Raw genomic sequence first — 20,699 nt, 5'->3', positions numbered from 1 at the left:
TAATCTTAACGTTACTTACAATGATTGTTTGCGTTAACCAGTTCTGTCTCATATAAAATCCTAGCCACGTTACACGTTTAAAAACCGATTTCTATAAAAAATACTAACACTTAAAGTACACCCACGATTGTAGTTCTAATTTCTTTTGGCACAATTGCAATGAAAAAATACAGAAATTTGGTCCGATTTGCCATCGCGTATCCTAAACTCTAACATCTAAGCACCAACCTAAATATTCGATTTTCAAATTCAATTGGTGAGTCGAGCGAGAAGAATCACAATACGTATCAATAAACGCGTGTGTCAATTCAGTGTACTCTCGTTATATTGCCGAATAAGCATTTTAGTACTGAAACGTATTTTATTCAATACTTATACGTATTTTATTTAGTACTTATACCAAATAAGTATTTTATAAAGTACGCCATCGTTCGAAGTCTTAATTCTTGAAGACGGAGTCCGGCAATATAGCGAGAGTCCTCCACTCGCATCCAGAAAATTCAGGTTCACGCACGCGTTCCTCGGAAATCACCGATTCAAGAGAAAAGAAAAACAGCGTTCTAAAGCTTTTCGCACTCTCCCTAACGCATTTAATTCTCGCACAAACACACGCACACGATCGCATTCACGCAACATAGCCGATTACTATGGTCCCATTTTTCTCGCGAAAAACAGGGTTGAAGCACATCTTTTCCTCAGCGACCTCTCTCTCTGTGTTTCTCTGCCATAAAAATCGTCCTTAACTACTTACTAATAATCGATTTCTAATCACAGCAATTATTTATTGTTGATATACACAATCATACAGCGTCTCTCTCTCGCTATGGTTCACTTCGATTATATTTTTTGTTTATTTTTATCGTAGCTCGTGGATCCTCCACACGCTACTTCCCTTTTAATATCGGTTTCCTTCGGCAGAGGCTAACTTCTTGGTCGCCCGTGTTTCTCTTTTTTATCGTTTCTCTTAATTTCCTATCGTTCTTTCTCCTCGAAGCGTTTTTACGGGCACGTCGTTATCGGATTTTCGACGATAGAGAGCGGAAGGGCGAAAGGTTTGCGGACGAAGAAGCGGAACGCGAAGAGATACGTGATGCGATTCTGAAGACACGAACAGGGACAACAACGAGATCTTGGGAGGACAATATCGTGTGTCGATGTGTATGCACGTGTCTGTATACGTGTGGTGAGAAAAGAGAGAAATGCTTCGTCGAAAGAAAAACGCCAATAGATTTTTCATCGTCGCAAACCGGTGAAGATAACAACGGATAAATAACAGTACGAATTAAATAAGTTACGTTTCTTAACTTAGCGTATAAAAAAAGAACAATGACAGAACATACGTTCGGTACAATAAAAAGTAGAAACACGTTAATAAAAAAAACATGCACTGGAAGTCTCAGGATTTTCCCGCCAAAATTTCAATTTTCCCGCCAAGTTAATTTCAAGTATAGCAGAAATCAATTATGGTACTGTCTTTAAAAATAAATTTAGTACTGGGAAAAATTGAGAAATAATTAATTCTGTCAAAAAAGGGGTACAATAAATTTTTAAATAATACACATATAATTTATATAATCATACAATATTTCATCTCTATCTGTAGAATAAGATTACATTTATTTTATATAATAAATTCTGTATCTACAGATATTTTACATCGACAGAAATAAATTGTGAATTTCAATCCAATTATATTTCTAAGAAATTTTCATTTTTAAAAATATTTTGTTGGAAAAAACCTGGGACACCCTGTATACAGGAACAGAACGTTCCTATACTTCCCGAACAGATTTTCCGGCTCGCTTGAGCAAACGAAGTGATCGAATTAATTTAAGAAAAAGAAACAAATAAACTTAGCGTTAAAAACGCAATAAATAGAAACGATCGACGATGAAGCCACGTCGCTCCAACGAAATCAATAAATATTTACAACGAGAAACGCGTCTAATATTATTTACAGAGTCGAATCACGAAAGACGTGGGGGGTGGGGGTTCAAAGAATTTTGAGCGATCGAAAAAAAAGGTTTCGTCAAAGGGTAACTTGAACGTCGATCACAGATCCACGAAACACGATGTATTGCACTTCTTTAAGAACCATTTTTCGTGCGATAAATAAAATTGGAGAACGTTCCGAAATTATTCTAAAAGGAACACCTCGGCGAGGTCTGCGGAAGCACGGTTTTCTCGTGTGTTCTTTGGCACAGACCGGAAGTGGACATTCGGCGGTCTGGCCAGAATTCTTCCAACGTAATTTGCGTGTTTACACGTGGACGAAAAGAAAGATAAATTCGTAATTTAACACGTTGATTGCCACGGCGGAATTATGCGGCAACGACGTTGATGGCACTATTTATTTCTTCCAAGTAATTAACACATACTGTAACTACGGAAGCGATGAAATATTTCTAATTTCGTTCGCAGTAAAATGTGCAGTTTACGAATACAAGAATTCTGCAGGATATGAAATAAAATGCAACGGGCGATAATTTAATAACAATCTGCATTTTTAATTTTTTTACTATAATGCATTCTAACGAAAAAGAAAGGAAGACTAAGTTAATAAATTCACTAGACGTATATATTCGTCTTTCAAGCTTGTTGGTGAAATTGAAATATAGTTCATGTATATTCGTGAATTTATAACAGCGTATATATACGTCAACCATAATATTGATGAAATTAAAGCGACGTATATATACGTCTTTTATGAATATTGGTGAAATTATATCGACACACATGTACGTCTTCTGACTGTATTAGTAAAATGCAGATGACGTATATATACGTCTTCTGTCTACATTTCTAAAATTACGACGACGTATATATACGTCTTCTACATATGTGACGTATATATACGTCGTCCAGGTATATTAGTAAATGACGACGTATATACGTCTTCCACGTATACAACGTACATATACGTTATCCATGTATACTGGTAAATGACGACGTATATATACGTCTTCTATACATGTGACATATATATACGTCGTCCCTGTATACTGGTAAAAGACGACAAATTAGTGGAATTATGATAGCATATATAAACGCCTTCCAAGTGTGCTAAAGTTATGACGACGTATATATACGTCTTGCATATCAATAAACTAATAGGAGCATACGTGTACATGCTTTTATTTTAAATATATTAATAAATCAGTGAAGTGTTTACCATTTCAAAGAATTAAATTGTGAATGAAAAATGAAAAAAATGTCACTTAGATAAAATTGATTAGAAATACACAGTGCCAACAGATATCAATCAACATATTAAAAATCGAATTTCAGAATCGTTTTATTTTCGAACACAGTGAATCTACCCTGCAAAGCGTTCAAGCCTGTGATCGAAGCAAGTATTTCTTGCTATTCCAACCGGAAGTAGCTAACGACGGAAGAACAGCGGACCAAGGGTGAAGAGATGAAGAAGAAGAAGAAGAAGAAGAAGAAGAAGAAGAGTACGCCTCCATGTTTGAAGCTTAATGCTTTGAGCTCGCACATTTTTTTCATGGCTAATTTAATCTCCTCTAATTGTTTTTTCCTTTTTCACTTTTAATCGTATAATAAATATATATATATGCAATATATATATATATTATATGAATATATATAATATATCGTTATTTATATTCCATGTAATAATTTCATTTGTTCCTTCAACAGGAGAGCGCACCAGCGATCGATTGCTCGATCGATTATAGAGAAACGATCGATCGATCATCGACGACGCTGGGTACACGCGCTTGATCAGCTCGGTTCTCCGCTCCGACACGCGAGCGGAACACTTTCTGACGAAAGGAAGAAAGGAAAAAAGAAAACGAAAACCTTTTCTTCCCGTGTTCAGTGGATATTTTTTTTCTCTTTTGAAATCGAGTCTCGCATGCAAAAAACTACGGAACTACGTGTTTAATTACCCGCGCGCGGTTAATTGTTACTTTCCCTCGGTGTTCTGCGCCAAGATCGAGAGTCCCCGATCGATTCTCGATCGTCGGCGATTTCAAATTCGACGAAAGGAAAACGTCGGTCCTCGAGAAATTTTTTTATTCGACAGACTGAGATCAGAGGGAGATTCTTTTATAGTGTCAAATTTTTTCATATTTTTAAGAAATATGAAATTGAGGAGAAAAGATCGAAATTTTTAATTAATAACTAAATAATTAACTATTCAATTATAACTGATAATTACACGGTTTTCAAAATACAGATTTTAATCGAAATTTAAAAAACTTGTCAAGTAAAGATTAAAAGTAATCGGGAAATTTTGCAATCAAATATTACGTCAATAATATTATATCAAATATTAACATTCGATCGTTGATTGAAATTCTTCCAATTACGAACAAAAATTTGATTTTTAATTCAACCGTTCGATTGAAGATTAAAATTTATCCTTGCAGTAGAATTAAAATTTTGATTTTCTATTAGAGAATCATTGAATCAATCAAATTTTTGTTCTTTATAATAATGGCTATAAATTAATTCAGAAATTCTTCAATCAATTTCTATCGATTTATGAATTAATTAAAATTTTTAATTTAACAAGTCTGAGTTTAAAATTGTACTACATGCAACTACATATGATTACAATATGTAATTACAGAATTACAATTAAAATCTTAATACTTTACTTAATTAAAATCTGATTTTAATTACGAATTATCAGTAGTTGCTTATCGAAATAAAAATTGAACGACAGATCTTTAACTGAGAAATTCAAATTCTCAAGTAACGTTTTACAGCACGAAATAAACTTCAACGAAGAAATATCTCGTAATGAAATTCTTAAAAGAAAATCGTACCTTGCAACTTTTATCTGCAAACAATTTTACAGGTTGCAAAAATATACAAATGTTTCTCATACCCTGCAAGATGTTTTACAAACTTCCTCTCGCTGGTATATTTTTTCTCCTGGAAAAGAAATCATTAAACATCATTTCAACCGATTTAATTCAATAAAAAACTAAATAACGAAAAAAGATTTAAACTATCAGATTAAATGTTACTTTCACTGTTATTAAAATATTTTCTTGCTTTTTCTACGATTAACTAAACATTAGTCAATACTGCCTCAGCCATAATTACCTTTTTACATAATTTTCACTTTCAAATTCAGAACTGCAGGCTTTCTACTCCCTACTTTTAAATTATCATTTAACGAGGAACGAAATTACTTTCACGAGAATATTAACGAACAGAATTTTTAATACTGTTCTGATTTAAGTGTTCACGAATAATATTCATGACAACTTTAATTTCTATAAAAGAAAATTAACACAATTTGTAAACATTACCATGACTTTGGTATAGTATTTTTAATTTCAAATAATTATTTTAAACAATCGATATAAATTTATGATTAGTCGAATTTTATACACATGCATTTGGTAGCATTCTAAGCAATGTTGCATGAAATTACGAATTGTCGTAAAAAAAATGCTCGAGAATTACCATATGCATTTAACACACCTATATTTTTTACATAAATAAATAAATTACTTTGCAAATATTCGATAGACTTTCTATCACGAAAAATAAGTTTATAACATAATGAAAATTTTTCATATTCAACACCTAAATAAATAATTCTGGACACAAATTTCCCGCATTTCTCTAAAAATTAACAGAAATTAAAATCGTTTTTGGCACGTTCGCCTGTACAAATAAATAATTTCCGACACAAATTAACAATTTCTAGAAATAACGTCTGTCGAATTTCCGTAACAAAACGATAGACTAAAAAACAAAAATACACGGATAACGCAAATAGAGAACAAAGATAATACAAACTAAACAAAGATAATTCGAGAACAAAAATAACAAATTTGCAAAAGCTGTACAAATCTCGAGCGACGTTTTCCCCGAAAAAGAAAACAAGTGTGGAACGAAATCGTGGACTCGCAAGATGGCGGAACACCATCAATAGAAAAATCGCTAACAACCGGCCCCCTAATAATATCAATATATAGTTATTCAGCGTCCTTGTTCACACACTCGATACGATTAATAATTAATTATAATAATTCTCTCGTATTTCTCTCCCGTCTCTTGTAATTCTCATTTTCTTTTTTTGTTTCTCTCTCGTTTTAAATATAAAAATGAAAACTAACGTATCTTTGGCTTGTTCCCTTTACCAATCGGCGGCAGCCACCGTGCGCACGTGCACGGGCCGCGGCGTGCATCGTTTATGTATCTTATTACATTTTATTTTTTTTGTTCATTTTCTTCGTTTTTTTTCTGTTTCCTTTGTTCGTTTAAATATCTTTTTTTTTGTACAGCTTTGTACACTCAAAGAGTAATAATGTATCCGTGTACGCGCGTGCGTGCCTTCTTCGTCTCTACATTTGGCGTGTCTCTATTCAGAAAGCGTGTGTGCTCCATTTTGTATCGTTCCGTCTGCGTTCTCGCCTCTCTCTATATGTACACCTCTGTGATTTCATCGAGAGCGCGCGCACAATCCTTACGTGTAATCATTCTCTTGTGACCATAACAACGTGTGTAAATTTGTGTACACGGTCTCCCTTTTCGATAAAATCTTTGCCGATGTTGTTGCTCTCAAAGTTGTTCTTCATCTGTGTATATCTGTGTACGTGTCTGTGTGTATGAATTCGTGTACGTGTGTGTGTTGATTAGCAAGCTGGTTGAACACAATGCGTGGCCCAGCCCCAGATGCCATTTCGACAGCTTCGCGTGCGTCGTGACGCCCCGCGTCCTTTCGTTAACTTTTTACTTTTCTTTTTTTTCGACGACGACAACGACATACGTGTTTTGTGTGTGCCTGTCTCACCACTTTTAGTGGATCGGCGACTTAACGATGTGGTCCGGCGGGATGAAGTACGTGGATATCGGGATTCCCGACGTTTCCTGCGATATCCTGCAACAGAATTGGCCGTGTCTGTCAGACGGGTTAACAAGCGAACCGATTCCGCTCGACTCGCGGGGCTGGCGACGCGCGAACACGCGCGCTCGTTGCTCGCTCGATCGGAACTGGATGTTCCTGTTATTCGCTTTCTCGTTTATTTTCCTATCGAGAACTTTCAACGACATTGAACTAACTAACTGGTTTGCGGCCATTTTAATACTTTGACGGCCTACTGACCCTTTTACCCTGTCATCTTAATAGGGATTGATTTTGCTTCAACTATTTTAGCTACCTTTCAATTTTGCGGGTCACAGGTTGTATGATATATAATACAAAGTACTATAGAGTTTGTTCAATATACTAGTTACATATATATGGTATAGAGTACAGTGGACTATTTATATAGTGTATGGTTTAAACAGTATACTATTTGCATGTTTATACAATATACTATTTATATAGTATACGGTTCACAATATACTATTTCTGTGGTATGTACTTTGTACAGTATATTGTTTATACATATAGCATATGGTTTGTACAATAAACTATTTATATAGCATATGGTTTACACAATATACTGTTTATATAGTATGCAGTTTATACAGTACACTATTTATATAGCATATGGTTTACACAATATACTATTTATATAGTATGTAGTTTATACAATATACTATTTATATAGCATGTACTTTACATAGTATACTATTTATATAGCATGTACTTTACATAGTATACTATTTATATAGCATGTATTTTGTACAGTATACTGTTTACATAGCACGTACTTTATACAGTTATATTCTTTCCATAGCAATTTATATAGTATAAATTATACTATAAATTTATATATAGTTTTCCACAGTACATAGTTAATACAGTATACTATTTATACATACATCTACATTTATATATGTAGATTACAAAGTATATTACTTATATAGTATACAATTTACACAGAATGCTATTTATACAGTATACAGTTTATACAGTGTATTTATATAATATTTTATATGCTACTATCAGTATACAATTTATACAATGCACTATTTATATAGTATACAGTTTATACATTACTATTTACATAGTATACAGTATGTACAATGAACTGTCTTTTATACATTTTAATGTAACTGTAGTTAACTATGTATACAAATTTGTTTCTGAAGATATTTAAATTTATAAAAACTCTGTGACATATCTTCTACTTTGATTTACTTGAACCTTGTAATTGAAGAGTGGTTCTTCAGATAAGAATAATTTATTTTGTAAGGAAAATAATTTATGAATATTGAATGTGTTATAGATCCAGCTGCATAAATCAGCCTTCTATGTAAATTTAGATGTGCATTGAATTGATAGTCAATATATGCACATATCTATTAATTTGATAAATTCATAAATAAATAAATTAATGTGTGCAATGCGAAACGAATAACTGCTTCAGGTATAATAAGTGCAATTATTTATAAATACTGAGAAGATACTAATTAGTACTAAAGATAAAACATAATTAATTCGTAGCAATGATAGACAATATCATTTTTATAATTCTATGTCAATGTATAAATTTGCAAGTTAATTAAATTTTATGATCTACTAAATTTAATAGTTGTATTAAATATTACAAACATTTAATAGTTATATTAAATTTAATGTATTATAAAAGAAATATTTTACTGGAAAAATTGAAATCACAGAACGTATCTTATCGAAATTAAAGAACCTTAAAAATTCATAAACCTAAACTTAATTTTTAAGGATTTTGAACAATTTCAAAATTTCTCAACCCCTTTAACATTTGTCATTTTTCAACAATTTTTTATAAAAAAAAACCAGCGTTCATATGTCTGTTTAATTACTATTTTACAGTAATTGTAAATATTTTTAATGTAAACGAAAAAAATCTAAAAATGAAGAAAGTTCTTTATTATTTTTGAATTTTTCTGTATTACTCATAATTACTTTTATATGATAATCATTTTTAAAGTGCCCTTTTAATAAAAAATAAAATTACCAGGTTCGAAATCAAAGTAGTATTTTCGAAACGAGCAACGAGAGTCGCGTTTCCTCGCCTCTCTTCAAGGTAACATGCGTTGGATCTGCGAAAGATCCTCGATCATCGAGACAGAGGTCGCGTTCTCGGTTCTACGTCCATCCACTTACGGTTCACGCAACGATTTTCTACGAATCAAGTGATAACATATTCACAGTATAATTATCTAATCACCAACTCGCGAATTCCTGAGAGTGCGTTCTGATTCAGCGAACGAATGCTGGATTTAAGCTTACTGCAGCAAAATTCGTATCAGCATTCTTTCGTGTTTGTTCAGATAAGAGAAAAAGGAAGTTGTTTGCACGTAATTAACACAAATTAGTGATGGCTATAATTTTCTATCTCTATGTTCAATTCTTTTGTTTACAAATTTTTTGTTTTTCAAGTTTTTCATTTTTAGATTTACAAATTTTTTCATTTCTTGATTTACAAATTCTTTCAATTTTAGATTTACAAATTCTTTCAATTTCAGATTTACAAATTCTTTCGTTTTTAGATTTACAAACTTTTCATTTTCAAATTTAAAAATTTCTCATTTTCAAGTTTATAAATTTTTCATTCTCAGATTTGCAAATTTTTTAATTACTACATTTTCAAGTTTTCATATTTTTTCTAGTTTCTTAGTTTTTATTGCTTCAAATTTGAGATCTTAACCATTTGGAAATAGAGAAATTTGAAATTTCCGAGTATACAATTTTTGAAATTCTAAATTTGCAAATTTTCAATTTTCAAAGCATGAAAGTTTGATACTTTCAAATTTGCGAATTGTAAATTTTCAAATATATTTCTAAATTTAAAAACTGTTCAAATTTTTCAAATTCTAAATTTCTAAACTTTCACTTGTTCAACCTTGAATATTTCTGCTTTTACAATTTCAAAAATTGAAAAGTACAAATATCTAAAATTCCAATTTTTCAAATATATAAGTTTCCAAAGTAATAAACTACGAAAACTTGAAAATATAAAAATTAAAAAATCCTGATACTGAAAAATATATTTCTGAATTGTCAAATTTTCAATTTTCCAAAGTCAAAGCTCGAAAATCTTTAAACTAAAAAACCTAGTAACTCAAAAATTTGACATCCTTGAATTTTTAAAATAAAATTTCCACACGTCACTTCTCATATTTCCAAATTTCTAAATATCCCCCAAAGTAAGTTTACTTTTACAGTTTATAAAACTTGAAACTCTAAAAGTTCCACAAACTTGAAACTTCCAAAAAATCTCAAAATTCAAAACCATCAAGTTCTCAAATTTCTCTCAATCTGCTCTTCCAAACGCACTCTACTCGCCATCTCCATATCATAAAAAATCGTTCTTGGAACACCCCGTATCAGGACGCGACCGACTCAACATCGATCATTCTCAAGGAATGATTCCCGGATGGGTTCGGATCTGGTCGGTTCTGGTTGGCCGATGTCGCGATCGGATACATATAATACCAAAACAAAACCCGCCAAAAAAAAAATAAACAAACACATCGTACGAAATAACTAATTCTCTAAAAAAAACAAAATGACGAAATCGACAAAAGTAAATGAAAAAAAAAGTGAACAAATATTTCGTCGTCGATAAACGATTCGTAAAAAAAAAATGGGAAGAAGTGTCGATTAACAGGACTACAAAGGAGCGGATGGTGCTTACCAAAGACGGGCAGGAGCCTGGGTCAAGTTGTTTGGATGGATACATCTTCTCTCTCTCTCCCTCCCTCTTTCTCTATATCTCTCTCTGTACTGAGTTCTCTTGGTACGTTTAATATTTGCACGTTTATGTACACTTAACGGATTACGTGTACCGATGTCGACCCATGAGTTGGCGCGTGGAGAGAGTAGGCGTGTCGGAAGGTTTAGCGGAGGCTTTTATTGGTTAGAATAGAAAAATGGCCTCACAGGGACTTTTGTACACCGTGGTATACTGTCACGGTCGATTCCGTCAATTAGGCGAAAGTCAAACTTTACAGAGTGATAGTGCAATTTGCGTTTAACGCTTGTAATTGTTACTAACTTTATTATTAACCCCTTGCACTATATTGACGAGGTTTGACTCGTGACGCACTCGTACCACTGTGATCAATTTTACTTAAATTACTATGCTTCAATTTGGAGTTCAAGTCCAATTATACTTTGTGTAGTTAAAGATTGAATAATAAAATTTTGACATAACATTGCAATCTTTTTGTTTTAACCCCTTGTCATACTTTGACGACTCTCACCCTTGACTCACAGCTCAAACATAACAAATCTTACTAAAATTTGTAATAGTCAACTTAAAATTTATATCCAATAATTTGCATTATCAAAGATTGCTGATTATAAAATATTCACAAGATTTTAATTTTTATTGTTTGTTTGAACGTTACACCTACGAATAGTTTTGACTGTCGCATCTGACAAATAAATTGTATGGCAAGGGGTTATTGTAGCTGTAATTGGTTTCTGACTGACGCATCTGATAAATAAGTCATAGTGCAAGGGGTAATATACAATAATTATTATTATATATGAAATTTAAGAACTCACGGTGGAGTTTCTTTTATTTTGGAGCTTCTTTTACCACGCGCCAACTCATGGGTTGACATCGGTATGTCTTTTAGCGGATTTTCCCTATACGTTTCACCGAATTGGACAGCGAACACACGTTACACGTGTGAGAACACAACTGTCCATTACACGTGTGATTAAGTCACGTGAGAACACAACTGTCCATTTTTGAGCTTCTCCTCTTGGGTTTACGAGTTTAAGAAATGAAGATACCGGACAGTTCGGGGGAACCGATTCAATCGAACAATGAGAAATAATTGATGCGTGCAACTGTGGTTGTTGCACTTATCTTTTGTTATTTGGTAAATTTTTATTGTGGTTGGGTGTGTTGTTCTGATTTAATAATTTCTGTGATCAGTCATTTTACATTATTATTATAATTGGTATTGTACATTAGACTTATGGAAATTTGGGGATTTTGATAGTTGGAAAGGAGGAATTTTGAGAATTTAGAAATTTGGTAATTTGGGAAGTTTAAAACTGAGAAATTTAAATATTTAGTGTGAGAATTTATATGTTTGATAATTTGGAAATTTTTTAACTGTTTTTTTAGGTAAAAACTTTTTTTTAGGTAAAATTTTTTAGGTAATCTGTGTTAGGTATTTGGTAATTTAGAAATTTTTTAAGTGAATAAGCTGTTAAGTTAAATATTTGATAATTTGGAAATTTTTGAAGTGACAATAAGTAATCTAGTAAGATAAATATTTGAGAATTTAAAAATTTTTTAAGTAAATAATCTAGTAGGTTAGAAATTTTTTAACTGAGTAACCTAGTAATTTATATTCTTGATAATTTAGAAATATTTAAAAATGCAAATTTTGAACTGAAAACTCTGAAACTTTTAAAATTGTAAAATCTGGAAGTATGTAAGTGACTGTTAGGAATTTTTGGAAATCAAAAATTTACAAATTTATAAATTTGTGATTATAGAAATCTTGAAATTTGTCAATTAGAAAATACAGAAATTTGTAAATTAAAAAATTTATGAATTAGAAAATCCAGAAATTTGAATATTAAAAAATCCAAAAATTTACAAATTTGTAAATTAAGGAAAAATTCAGAAATCAGGAAATGTATAACTAAATGAAGAATTCAAAGACCTTGAAATTTACAAATCAGAGAACTAAGAAATCTTTAAATCTGAAAAGAGAGAAACTATTCTGAAACTTAGAGAATCAATTTAAAACTACAGAAATAATTTCTAAATTAACTAATTACAAATTAGAATATTCAGAAATCTCAGAATTAACATATTCCGAAATCTTTGAATTAGAAAATTCAGAAATCTCGAAATCAAAGAATTCAAAAATCCACGAATCAGTAAATATAAATACTAAACATGTGAAAATCCCTATAAAACTATCAAAATACCCAATAATCAAAAACCGCGACAGACCAACATCTATTTCCCGTTGTTCGATTAATGGCGGTTCATCACGTACACTCTCGATCGAGCCCCATTTCAAAAAGGAGGATAATCAGCAATAAAATGCAGCACGCCAAGAAACGTGGTCGCGCAATGTACTTTCGAATTAATTTTCTCCATGCACTCTATCGCCAATAACCACACAACTATCCAAACATATTTCTGAATAGTTACATCAAGATATTTCCGAATAGTCACATCAAGATCTTTCCGCTCAAGAAATACGTAGTGAAAAAATAAGAAGAGTGCGTTGCGGGACCCCGTTCGTAGGAAGGCAGAGCCAGTTGGTTGTTCTCGTATTATTATTATTTTTCTTCATGTATTAAACACGCCTAGCTTTATTCAATAAGGTGATACAGGGTAGCTAACGTCTTGTTAAGCACAAGCTCTGCGACATCGTTTATAAGAGACCAATATACAGATCTAACCTTACCTAAAAATAAGAAATGAACAAGAAAAAGAATTCTGTGTGAGTGTGTGTATACTCTTAAAACCCTCAAATCTTTGCTTCTCCGAATCAAACTTTCTCATCGTTACTCTAATCACACTCTCTCTCTCTCTCTCTCATTCTCTCTCGCACGCAAGGTCTTTCGTGTCTGGTGACACGAAAATCATCGCCGATGTGAGAAATTATTGTCTCCAAGAGAGAACAAAATGGGGCGAGACTACTCCGTGTACAGAATGTGAAACGCAATGATATTATTATTCTACGAGGACGTCTCGTGATCGCGACTCGTATTTGCGAATTAATTTTATGGTAGAATTCACTTTTTAATCTGCATTACTCGGGGTGCATTGATAGGTAATATGTTATAAGGTTATGTGTTTTGGTGCAAATTAGATAATTGTATGAGGAGGTAAATTTGTTTTTGATTTTGGGAAGTTTGGTTATTTGGAGATTTGCAAATTTTTGAAGTTAAAAATTTGGTAATTTGTTAGTTTCGAGATTTGCGAATTTCAGAAGTCAAAAATTAGATAATTTGTTAGTTTGGAGAATTGCAAATTTTTGAAGTTGAAGATTTGCAAATTTCTCAAGTTAAAAATTTACTAATTTGTCAGCTTGGAGATTTGCAAACTTCTGAAGTTAAAAATTTAATAATTTGTCAGCTTGGAGATTTGCAAATTTCTCAAATTAGAAATTTGATAATTTGTTAGCTTGGAGATTTGCAAATTTCTGAAGTTAAATATTAGATAATTTGTTAGTTTGGAAAATTGCAAATTTTGAAGCTTAAAATATGGTAATCTGTGAGTTCAAAAATTTGGAAATTTCTGAAGTAAAAGTTTGGTAATTTATAATTTTGTAGATTTGCAAACTGAAGCTGATAATTTGGTAATTTGAAAGTTAAAAATTTATAAATTTCTGTGGTCATCAATTTTTAAATTCCAAAATTGACGAATTTTACAATTTATTAATTTTATCAAATTTCATACCAAATTTCTGCATCATCAAATCTACAAACTACCAAATTTATAAGTTACCAAATTTCCAAAATTCTAAAGTTTAAAATGACCAAATTTTTCCACTTCCAATCCTCAAAATGGCATTATTTCTAGATTTCTAACCTCCAAAATGGTCACCTTACAATTTCCTAACTTCCAAAATGGCCACCTTACAATTTCCTAATCCCCAAAATGATCAAACTTCTACATTTCCAAACTTCAAAACCAAACTCTTAAATCACTGATTTTAAAAATAAAACTTTTCTAAATTGTACAATTTCTAAATTATGTACATTTGTCATTTCTAAAAAGAACATTTTCATAAATAAATAAAAATAATTTCTTTAAATAAGTAAACATGATTCCTTTAACATTCTTCCTTTAACACATTCCTCTAAACAAGATTTCAAAAAAAGAAATAAAAATAGAAACATAGGTTTATTTACTCACAAAATTTGTACATACAAATTAAAAAAATAAAGTAACTACAGGTTAGTGTGACAACTGACCCGAGTAATGCACGATTAAAGCAAAGTAGATCACTGCAGAAACGAGTTACGATTACGATCACGTCAGAGGAAAAATCGGTTAACGAGCGATCAAATACTCGATGGTAAGAATTCTATATTCGCTCGATCTACGCAAATATCTCTTCGCTATGAACTAGAAATTGAGCACACAACATTGATCTGGAAACTCCTATGCAGCCGGATCGAACAATTATTATTACTATTAAACACCTTCGGGTCTTTTCTTCTTATTTTTCATTGGTACCATAAATTTGATAAACTAGGACACAACAAAAATAATATGGTGAATTATTTAAATTTTTACTTTATGGTGAAAGTAAAACTCTAAATTTAATTTTAGTTAAATATTGTCAAGGTTGAATATTAAATTAAAATGTTATTACTGATGTAAGATGCTACAATTTCTAATTAATTTTTCAGTACAAACTTTTCAGTTACTTTTCTGTAAAATCTTTTGTAGGTAATGTTTCTCAAATTTTAATATGATTATCAAGAATTTATACAGTTCACTATTATCCTACATCAAGTTTATTAACAAATTATCTTACATTCACCAATTTTTAAAAATGACACCAATTATTAAAAATTTGCAAATTTCATAAATGATATACAACTTAAAACTGTTATCAATATTTTTCCTCTAATTGAAACAATTATTGTAAATACACAGCTATAGAAGACTAAGTCTTTCATAACAAATGTCTACATAATTCCTAACCAATTATTGCCCAATTTCAAGTTATTTTCCAGCCTTATACCAATACAAATCTAATAAATTTGTGGTACCAAAAGTGACCCTCAAACGACACGTCGTTCAAGAAAAGATAAATTCACGGCAAATAGATGATCAAAACGATCATTTCCCTTCTCTGTATGTGTGTCCATGTAAATATGTGTAAGTGTACGCGCACGTATACGTATCTAAAATTGTTAGTTTAGATAATTACGCTAATATCTTGAACTCGCTGGAGGTTTACTTTCTTCTATTTGGTAATACGTCTATAGATTTATAATATAATGCATAATTCCAGCATGTTTCTCGTTTAGAGTATGATTACGTTCCGTTTATTTTCCATATATAATTATCAATATTATTCGTTACAATTAAAAACGACCACTATTGCAAAAGATCGATCGGATTATTACCGTATTATCGAATGAATACAAATGTCTTTGTTCAATCGACTTCATCCAGGTATCCATTATGTTCTGTCTCTCCGTTCATTCTTCCACCATTGTTTCCCGGAAGAAGTCCGCCGACGTTTTATAACGATTACATGATTACATGTGTTCTAAACACGTGATTTACTTTTCGGTTTTCGTTCTTTCACTCTGTCCCATTCATCCTTCGCCTCGATAGAAGAAAAAGAGAACTATAATGTATATACATGCGTATATGTACAAGTTGTTTTCAATCTGATGGTGCTGGAGATAATCTAGGGCATTTTTGGGGAAATTTTAAATTCTCAAATTTAGGAATTTAGAATCATAGATTTATTAGATTTGAAAATATAGGAATAATACTTTTATGAATTTGGAACTGCAGAAATATCTGTTTTACTAAATTAGAAATATTTTTATAAATTGGAAATATTTTTAGTGGTTTTAGTTTTTTAAGTACAGACATATGGATATAATTTTACAAATTTGGAAATATCAATTTTATAAATTAGGAACTACAGAAATATCTGTTCTATTGATTTATAAATTTGGAGATATGAATTTTGTAAGTCTGGAAATTTTACTGGTTCAGAAATATAACCACATCAATTTTACAAATTATGAAATATCTATTTTACACATTTACAAATATAGAAATATCAATTTTATAAATTTAGCAATACAGAAATATCAATTTTGAAAATTTGTGAGAATCAAATCAAATCAAATTCACAAATACAATAATACAAAAATATCAAATTTAAAAATAAGTAATATAAAAATGTCAAATTTACAAATACAGTGAATGAAAAATAATAAATTTAGAAATATAGTGAATCAAAAATAATAAATTTAAAAATACAGTGCATCAAAAATAATAAATTTAAAAATACAGTGAATGAAAAATAATAAATTAAGAAATACAGTGCATCAAAAATAATAAATTCAAAAATACAGTGAATCAAAAATATCAAATTAACAAATACAGTAATACAGAAACACTGAATTAAAAAAAACGCAACAATTTTGTAACATAAATTTGTAAAGCATCCTAAAAATTTCCAGGAAATTCCCTTAAGCTTAACTCCATCCTACCAGACTGGAAACAGTTTGCATATACACACAAGCACATTAAAATTCCCCTAACCGTTCATCAGAATGTTAATTATTTAAAATTCTGCCACACTCGCGCCATCAAAAAACTCGTTCGATTGAAAGTGGTCGGCTATACAACTAGAAGAAAAAAATTACATCTGGATTTCCTAATTCTAATAAGAAGAGCTTTTAATCTGCTTCAAACATTAATCAATCATTAATTCATCGTAATTAATATTATGTATATGTATACATATATATATACTATATATAAAAAAGGCTGTCTTGCGACGGTGCACGAGCGGTCGCGTCCTCCGAGTCGACACTAAAGATCCAATATACAAAACATCAACGTCATCATCATTGTCATCATCGGTATCGAAAGATACTATATTTTTCAAAAATCTACCCATCAAAATAAAAAACTATCGAATACAAAACATAAAATACGATTAACATAGGAAAAAATGTATAATAAATCGTGTTCCACGGAACATGAAGTCGTAAAAAAAGAATGGACTCGGAGGGCGTGTCGCACTAGTGTGAACGTCCGAAGACTTAGCGTCGGATCTCGCCGTGACAAGTTGCCGATATTCTCGAGAAAAACAGCACAAAAATGACAGACATCAAAACGAACAATCTGGATCCGAGATCAGTTTAACAGGGAACCGTAGATTGTTGCACGGGTTCTTAATCTACAACGTACATCGTGGTGTGGAATGATTAACCCTTTCGCTATCGGTCCTCTAAGTCGTGTAATTCGATACACAATTGCTTTGTGTGAACACAATAATTTCCCTCGCAAAATTATCAAATTTTAACACTTCGACGATCGCAGGTATATCGCAAAAATTCTACATCAAACGTACGAAGTGTCGATCGTTATTTGAGAATTTTGGACGCCAATTAAGTGAACGCCTCGTATAGGACGACGTGGTTTTACAGAGCTTTTATTTGCAACGTGAGTCGGATGAGTCTAGTCACACAATACAATGTTTATGATGTCAAACGCCTTGTACAGTATACAATTTTAATCTGAAATACAATATAGCATTTACCGCGTTATTATGGTTTAACATCGCGGCCGCATATTTTATGGAATTAGCCGTATAATGCTACGCTATCAAATTACGTTATAACGTGGGATGATAAATTACAGACTTTCGGAAATTAGAGGGCAGGATATACTAGCGTTACATATGTAAAAGTGTTGATTATTGAAAGTTTCCGCTATACCAACGCTTTATTGCATATGGCCGCCATTTTACGGAGTGACCTTAGTATTAAATTTATTTCAACTTCACTTTTACAATGTATAAAATTATAAAATGGTTTCAAATTGGAATCAGTGGAGAATGTATTGGGTTGATAACTAAATTCGCGACATTTTGAAAGACGTTAAATTATGATATGCTAAAAGGTTATTGATTAAAATGCTTACCTTCACTGAAATTTCTTATTCGCTGAATGAAAGAAAAGTTATCGTCACGAATTTCATTGTCAACCTAATGCACTGTGAATAGAAATTCAATCAAAATAAAAGGTGAGAGATAAAATGTGTTATAAAGTGATAGATGTCTGATACTTACAATTAGGAGTGTGTATCAACGATTGAAGACACGAGTGGATAAATGTGTCACGAATTTTTAACAAGAATTGAAATTTTTTACTATTTACAAGGATGACTTTTGTGTCAAATTTTCAAGAATTATCTTCACGAATTTTCAAAATATATACAAATACTGTATTTTCTTTAGTTTACAATAGTTTTGGATTTTTATGTTGTACAAAAAGTATAGATAAATTTGGACTAGTTGAATTATCTAAGTAAATCTAGATAAATTTTCCAGACAAATATTTCAAAATTTTCTAGGTAAACTATCTTTGCAAATATAGATAAATTAACTAGCAAAATTGTTAAAATAAATTTAGATAGATTTTCCAGACAAATATTTCAAAATTTTCTAGTTAATCTTTGCAAATGTAGATAAATTAACTAGTTCAATTATTGAGATAAATTTAGATAGATGCTCTAGATAAATTAACCAATTCAGATACAAAATGATGAAGGTTGTGATAAAGAAAAATGCAGATATTGCAATAAAAAGAAATATTTCAAGTAGATGAAGATACAATATTGGATAGTGAAGATAACACAAGTGATAAGACAACTGAAGTAGTGAAGATATAATATAAGATAATAAAGGTAATACAATATAAGCTACTGAAGACAATGCAGCACAAGCTAGTGAAAATAGCACAACACAAAATAGTGAAGATACTACAACACAAGGTAGTGAAGATATAAGCTACTGAAAATACTGTACAAGATAGTACAGATAATGCAATCTAGTGAAGATAATGCAACACAAGCTGCTGAAGATAATACATCAGGTGAAGCTAGTAGTATAATATAAACAAATGAAGCTATTACAAATACAAAGATAGCAGAATATAAGGAGAATAATCTGATAGCAGGATCATCTATACAAGATGTATAGATGACACTACTAGTACAATATAATCAGATGAAACTAGTAGTACAATATAATCAGATGAAACTAGTAGTACAGTATAATCAGATGAAACTAGTAGTACAATATAATCAGATGAAACTAGTAGTACAATATAATCAGATGAAACTAATAGTACAGTATAAACAGATGAAGCTATTACAATCAGATAAAAACAGAATGAAAGTAGATTTAATATTAAAACAAAAGAAGATATATTCTACATCAAAATTAACCCTCTGCACCTGAGAAATATTGAATTGCAACTCTCAGCAGGTGCAAAGGGTTAAATCCTTCTCTTTCGGAAGACACATTTATCCACTGTTGTCTTGAAAAACCGTGAAAAGCATGAACGTCCCGTACCATGGTCGTCCATAACTCTTAGTATAGTAGCGAAAGGGTTAAACGTGTAGTAGAGATATAGAATATATACGAATATTGGTCCGATCCTTAGCCAAGTCTTGAAGCGGACTCGCGCTACCCTGGCGTCCGTACGCATTCATCTCCGATGTAGATCTTGTGTTTCGTGTACTTATGGTCTGAGTGATGGTGGTGGTAGTGAGGATGAGTAATGCGTGTACGTGTAATGATCTCCCTGTCGCGTGTCTCCGTCCGTTGTCCACTTGCTCAGTACGGGTTGTACTTGGTGCGTTCTGATTTGAATTTGCCGCTGTCGGTGGGTCCCGGTGCGCCCGGGCTACGAAGCCTCGGCGTGAACTTGTGCGAACGGTGCACGCCGGTTGTCTGGACCGGAAGCGCGGATGCAGCCGCGCCAGCAGCACCACCTAGCAATTCCGTGAGTCCGCCAAGGGCGGTGAGGCTAGATAGGGCGTTCAGGGCGCCCGGCTTGCTTAGTAGCTGAGCCAAGGGAATGGCGCTGGCCAAGGGAGAGGCAGTGGTTGTGGTGTTGGAGGGAGAAGCACTTGCCCCGGTTGCCCCGGGAGTGGTACCGCTGCCAGGAGTTTGGGTATTTTGGGCCTCTAGGTTAGCTTTCTGCAGTTCAACACTGGGGAAAAGACACAAAATGTAAAAAGGTGAGGGTGGGAACGTTCTTCTCAAGTAAAAAACAGTTTAACACG

General features: G+C 32.0%; 1 protein-coding gene across 10 annotated transcripts in view; it reads right to left on the bottom strand.

Annotated features, from left to right (window-relative positions):
• Positions 1–761: 761 nt before the first annotated feature.
• The window catches only part of mub (poly(rC)-binding protein mub), a 187,129-nt gene continuing 167,191 nt past the window's right edge, over positions 762–20,699 (bottom strand). For 9 of the 10 annotated variants that reach the window (XM_076539094.1, XM_076539093.1, XM_076539095.1 and 6 more), the window contains one exon: positions 13,166–20,626. In XM_076539094.1, coding sequence (XP_076395209.1) covers positions 20,248–20,626 — 379 coding nt within the window. In that variant the 3' untranslated portion in view covers positions 13,166–20,247. Of the gene's footprint in view, positions 6,869–13,165; positions 20,627–20,699 lie in introns of those variants that run through there. The other variant, XM_076539101.1, reaches the window with a different exon arrangement.

This window comes from Megachile rotundata, chromosome 13 (genome assembly GCF_050947335.1).
Source record: "Megachile rotundata isolate GNS110a chromosome 13, iyMegRotu1, whole genome shotgun sequence".
In the NCBI taxonomy this organism is placed as follows: Eukaryota; Metazoa; Arthropoda; class Insecta; order Hymenoptera; family Megachilidae; genus Megachile; species Megachile rotundata.
The sequence above is the reverse complement of the archived record's forward strand: the minus strand, read 5'-3'. Positions and strand labels throughout refer to the sequence as shown.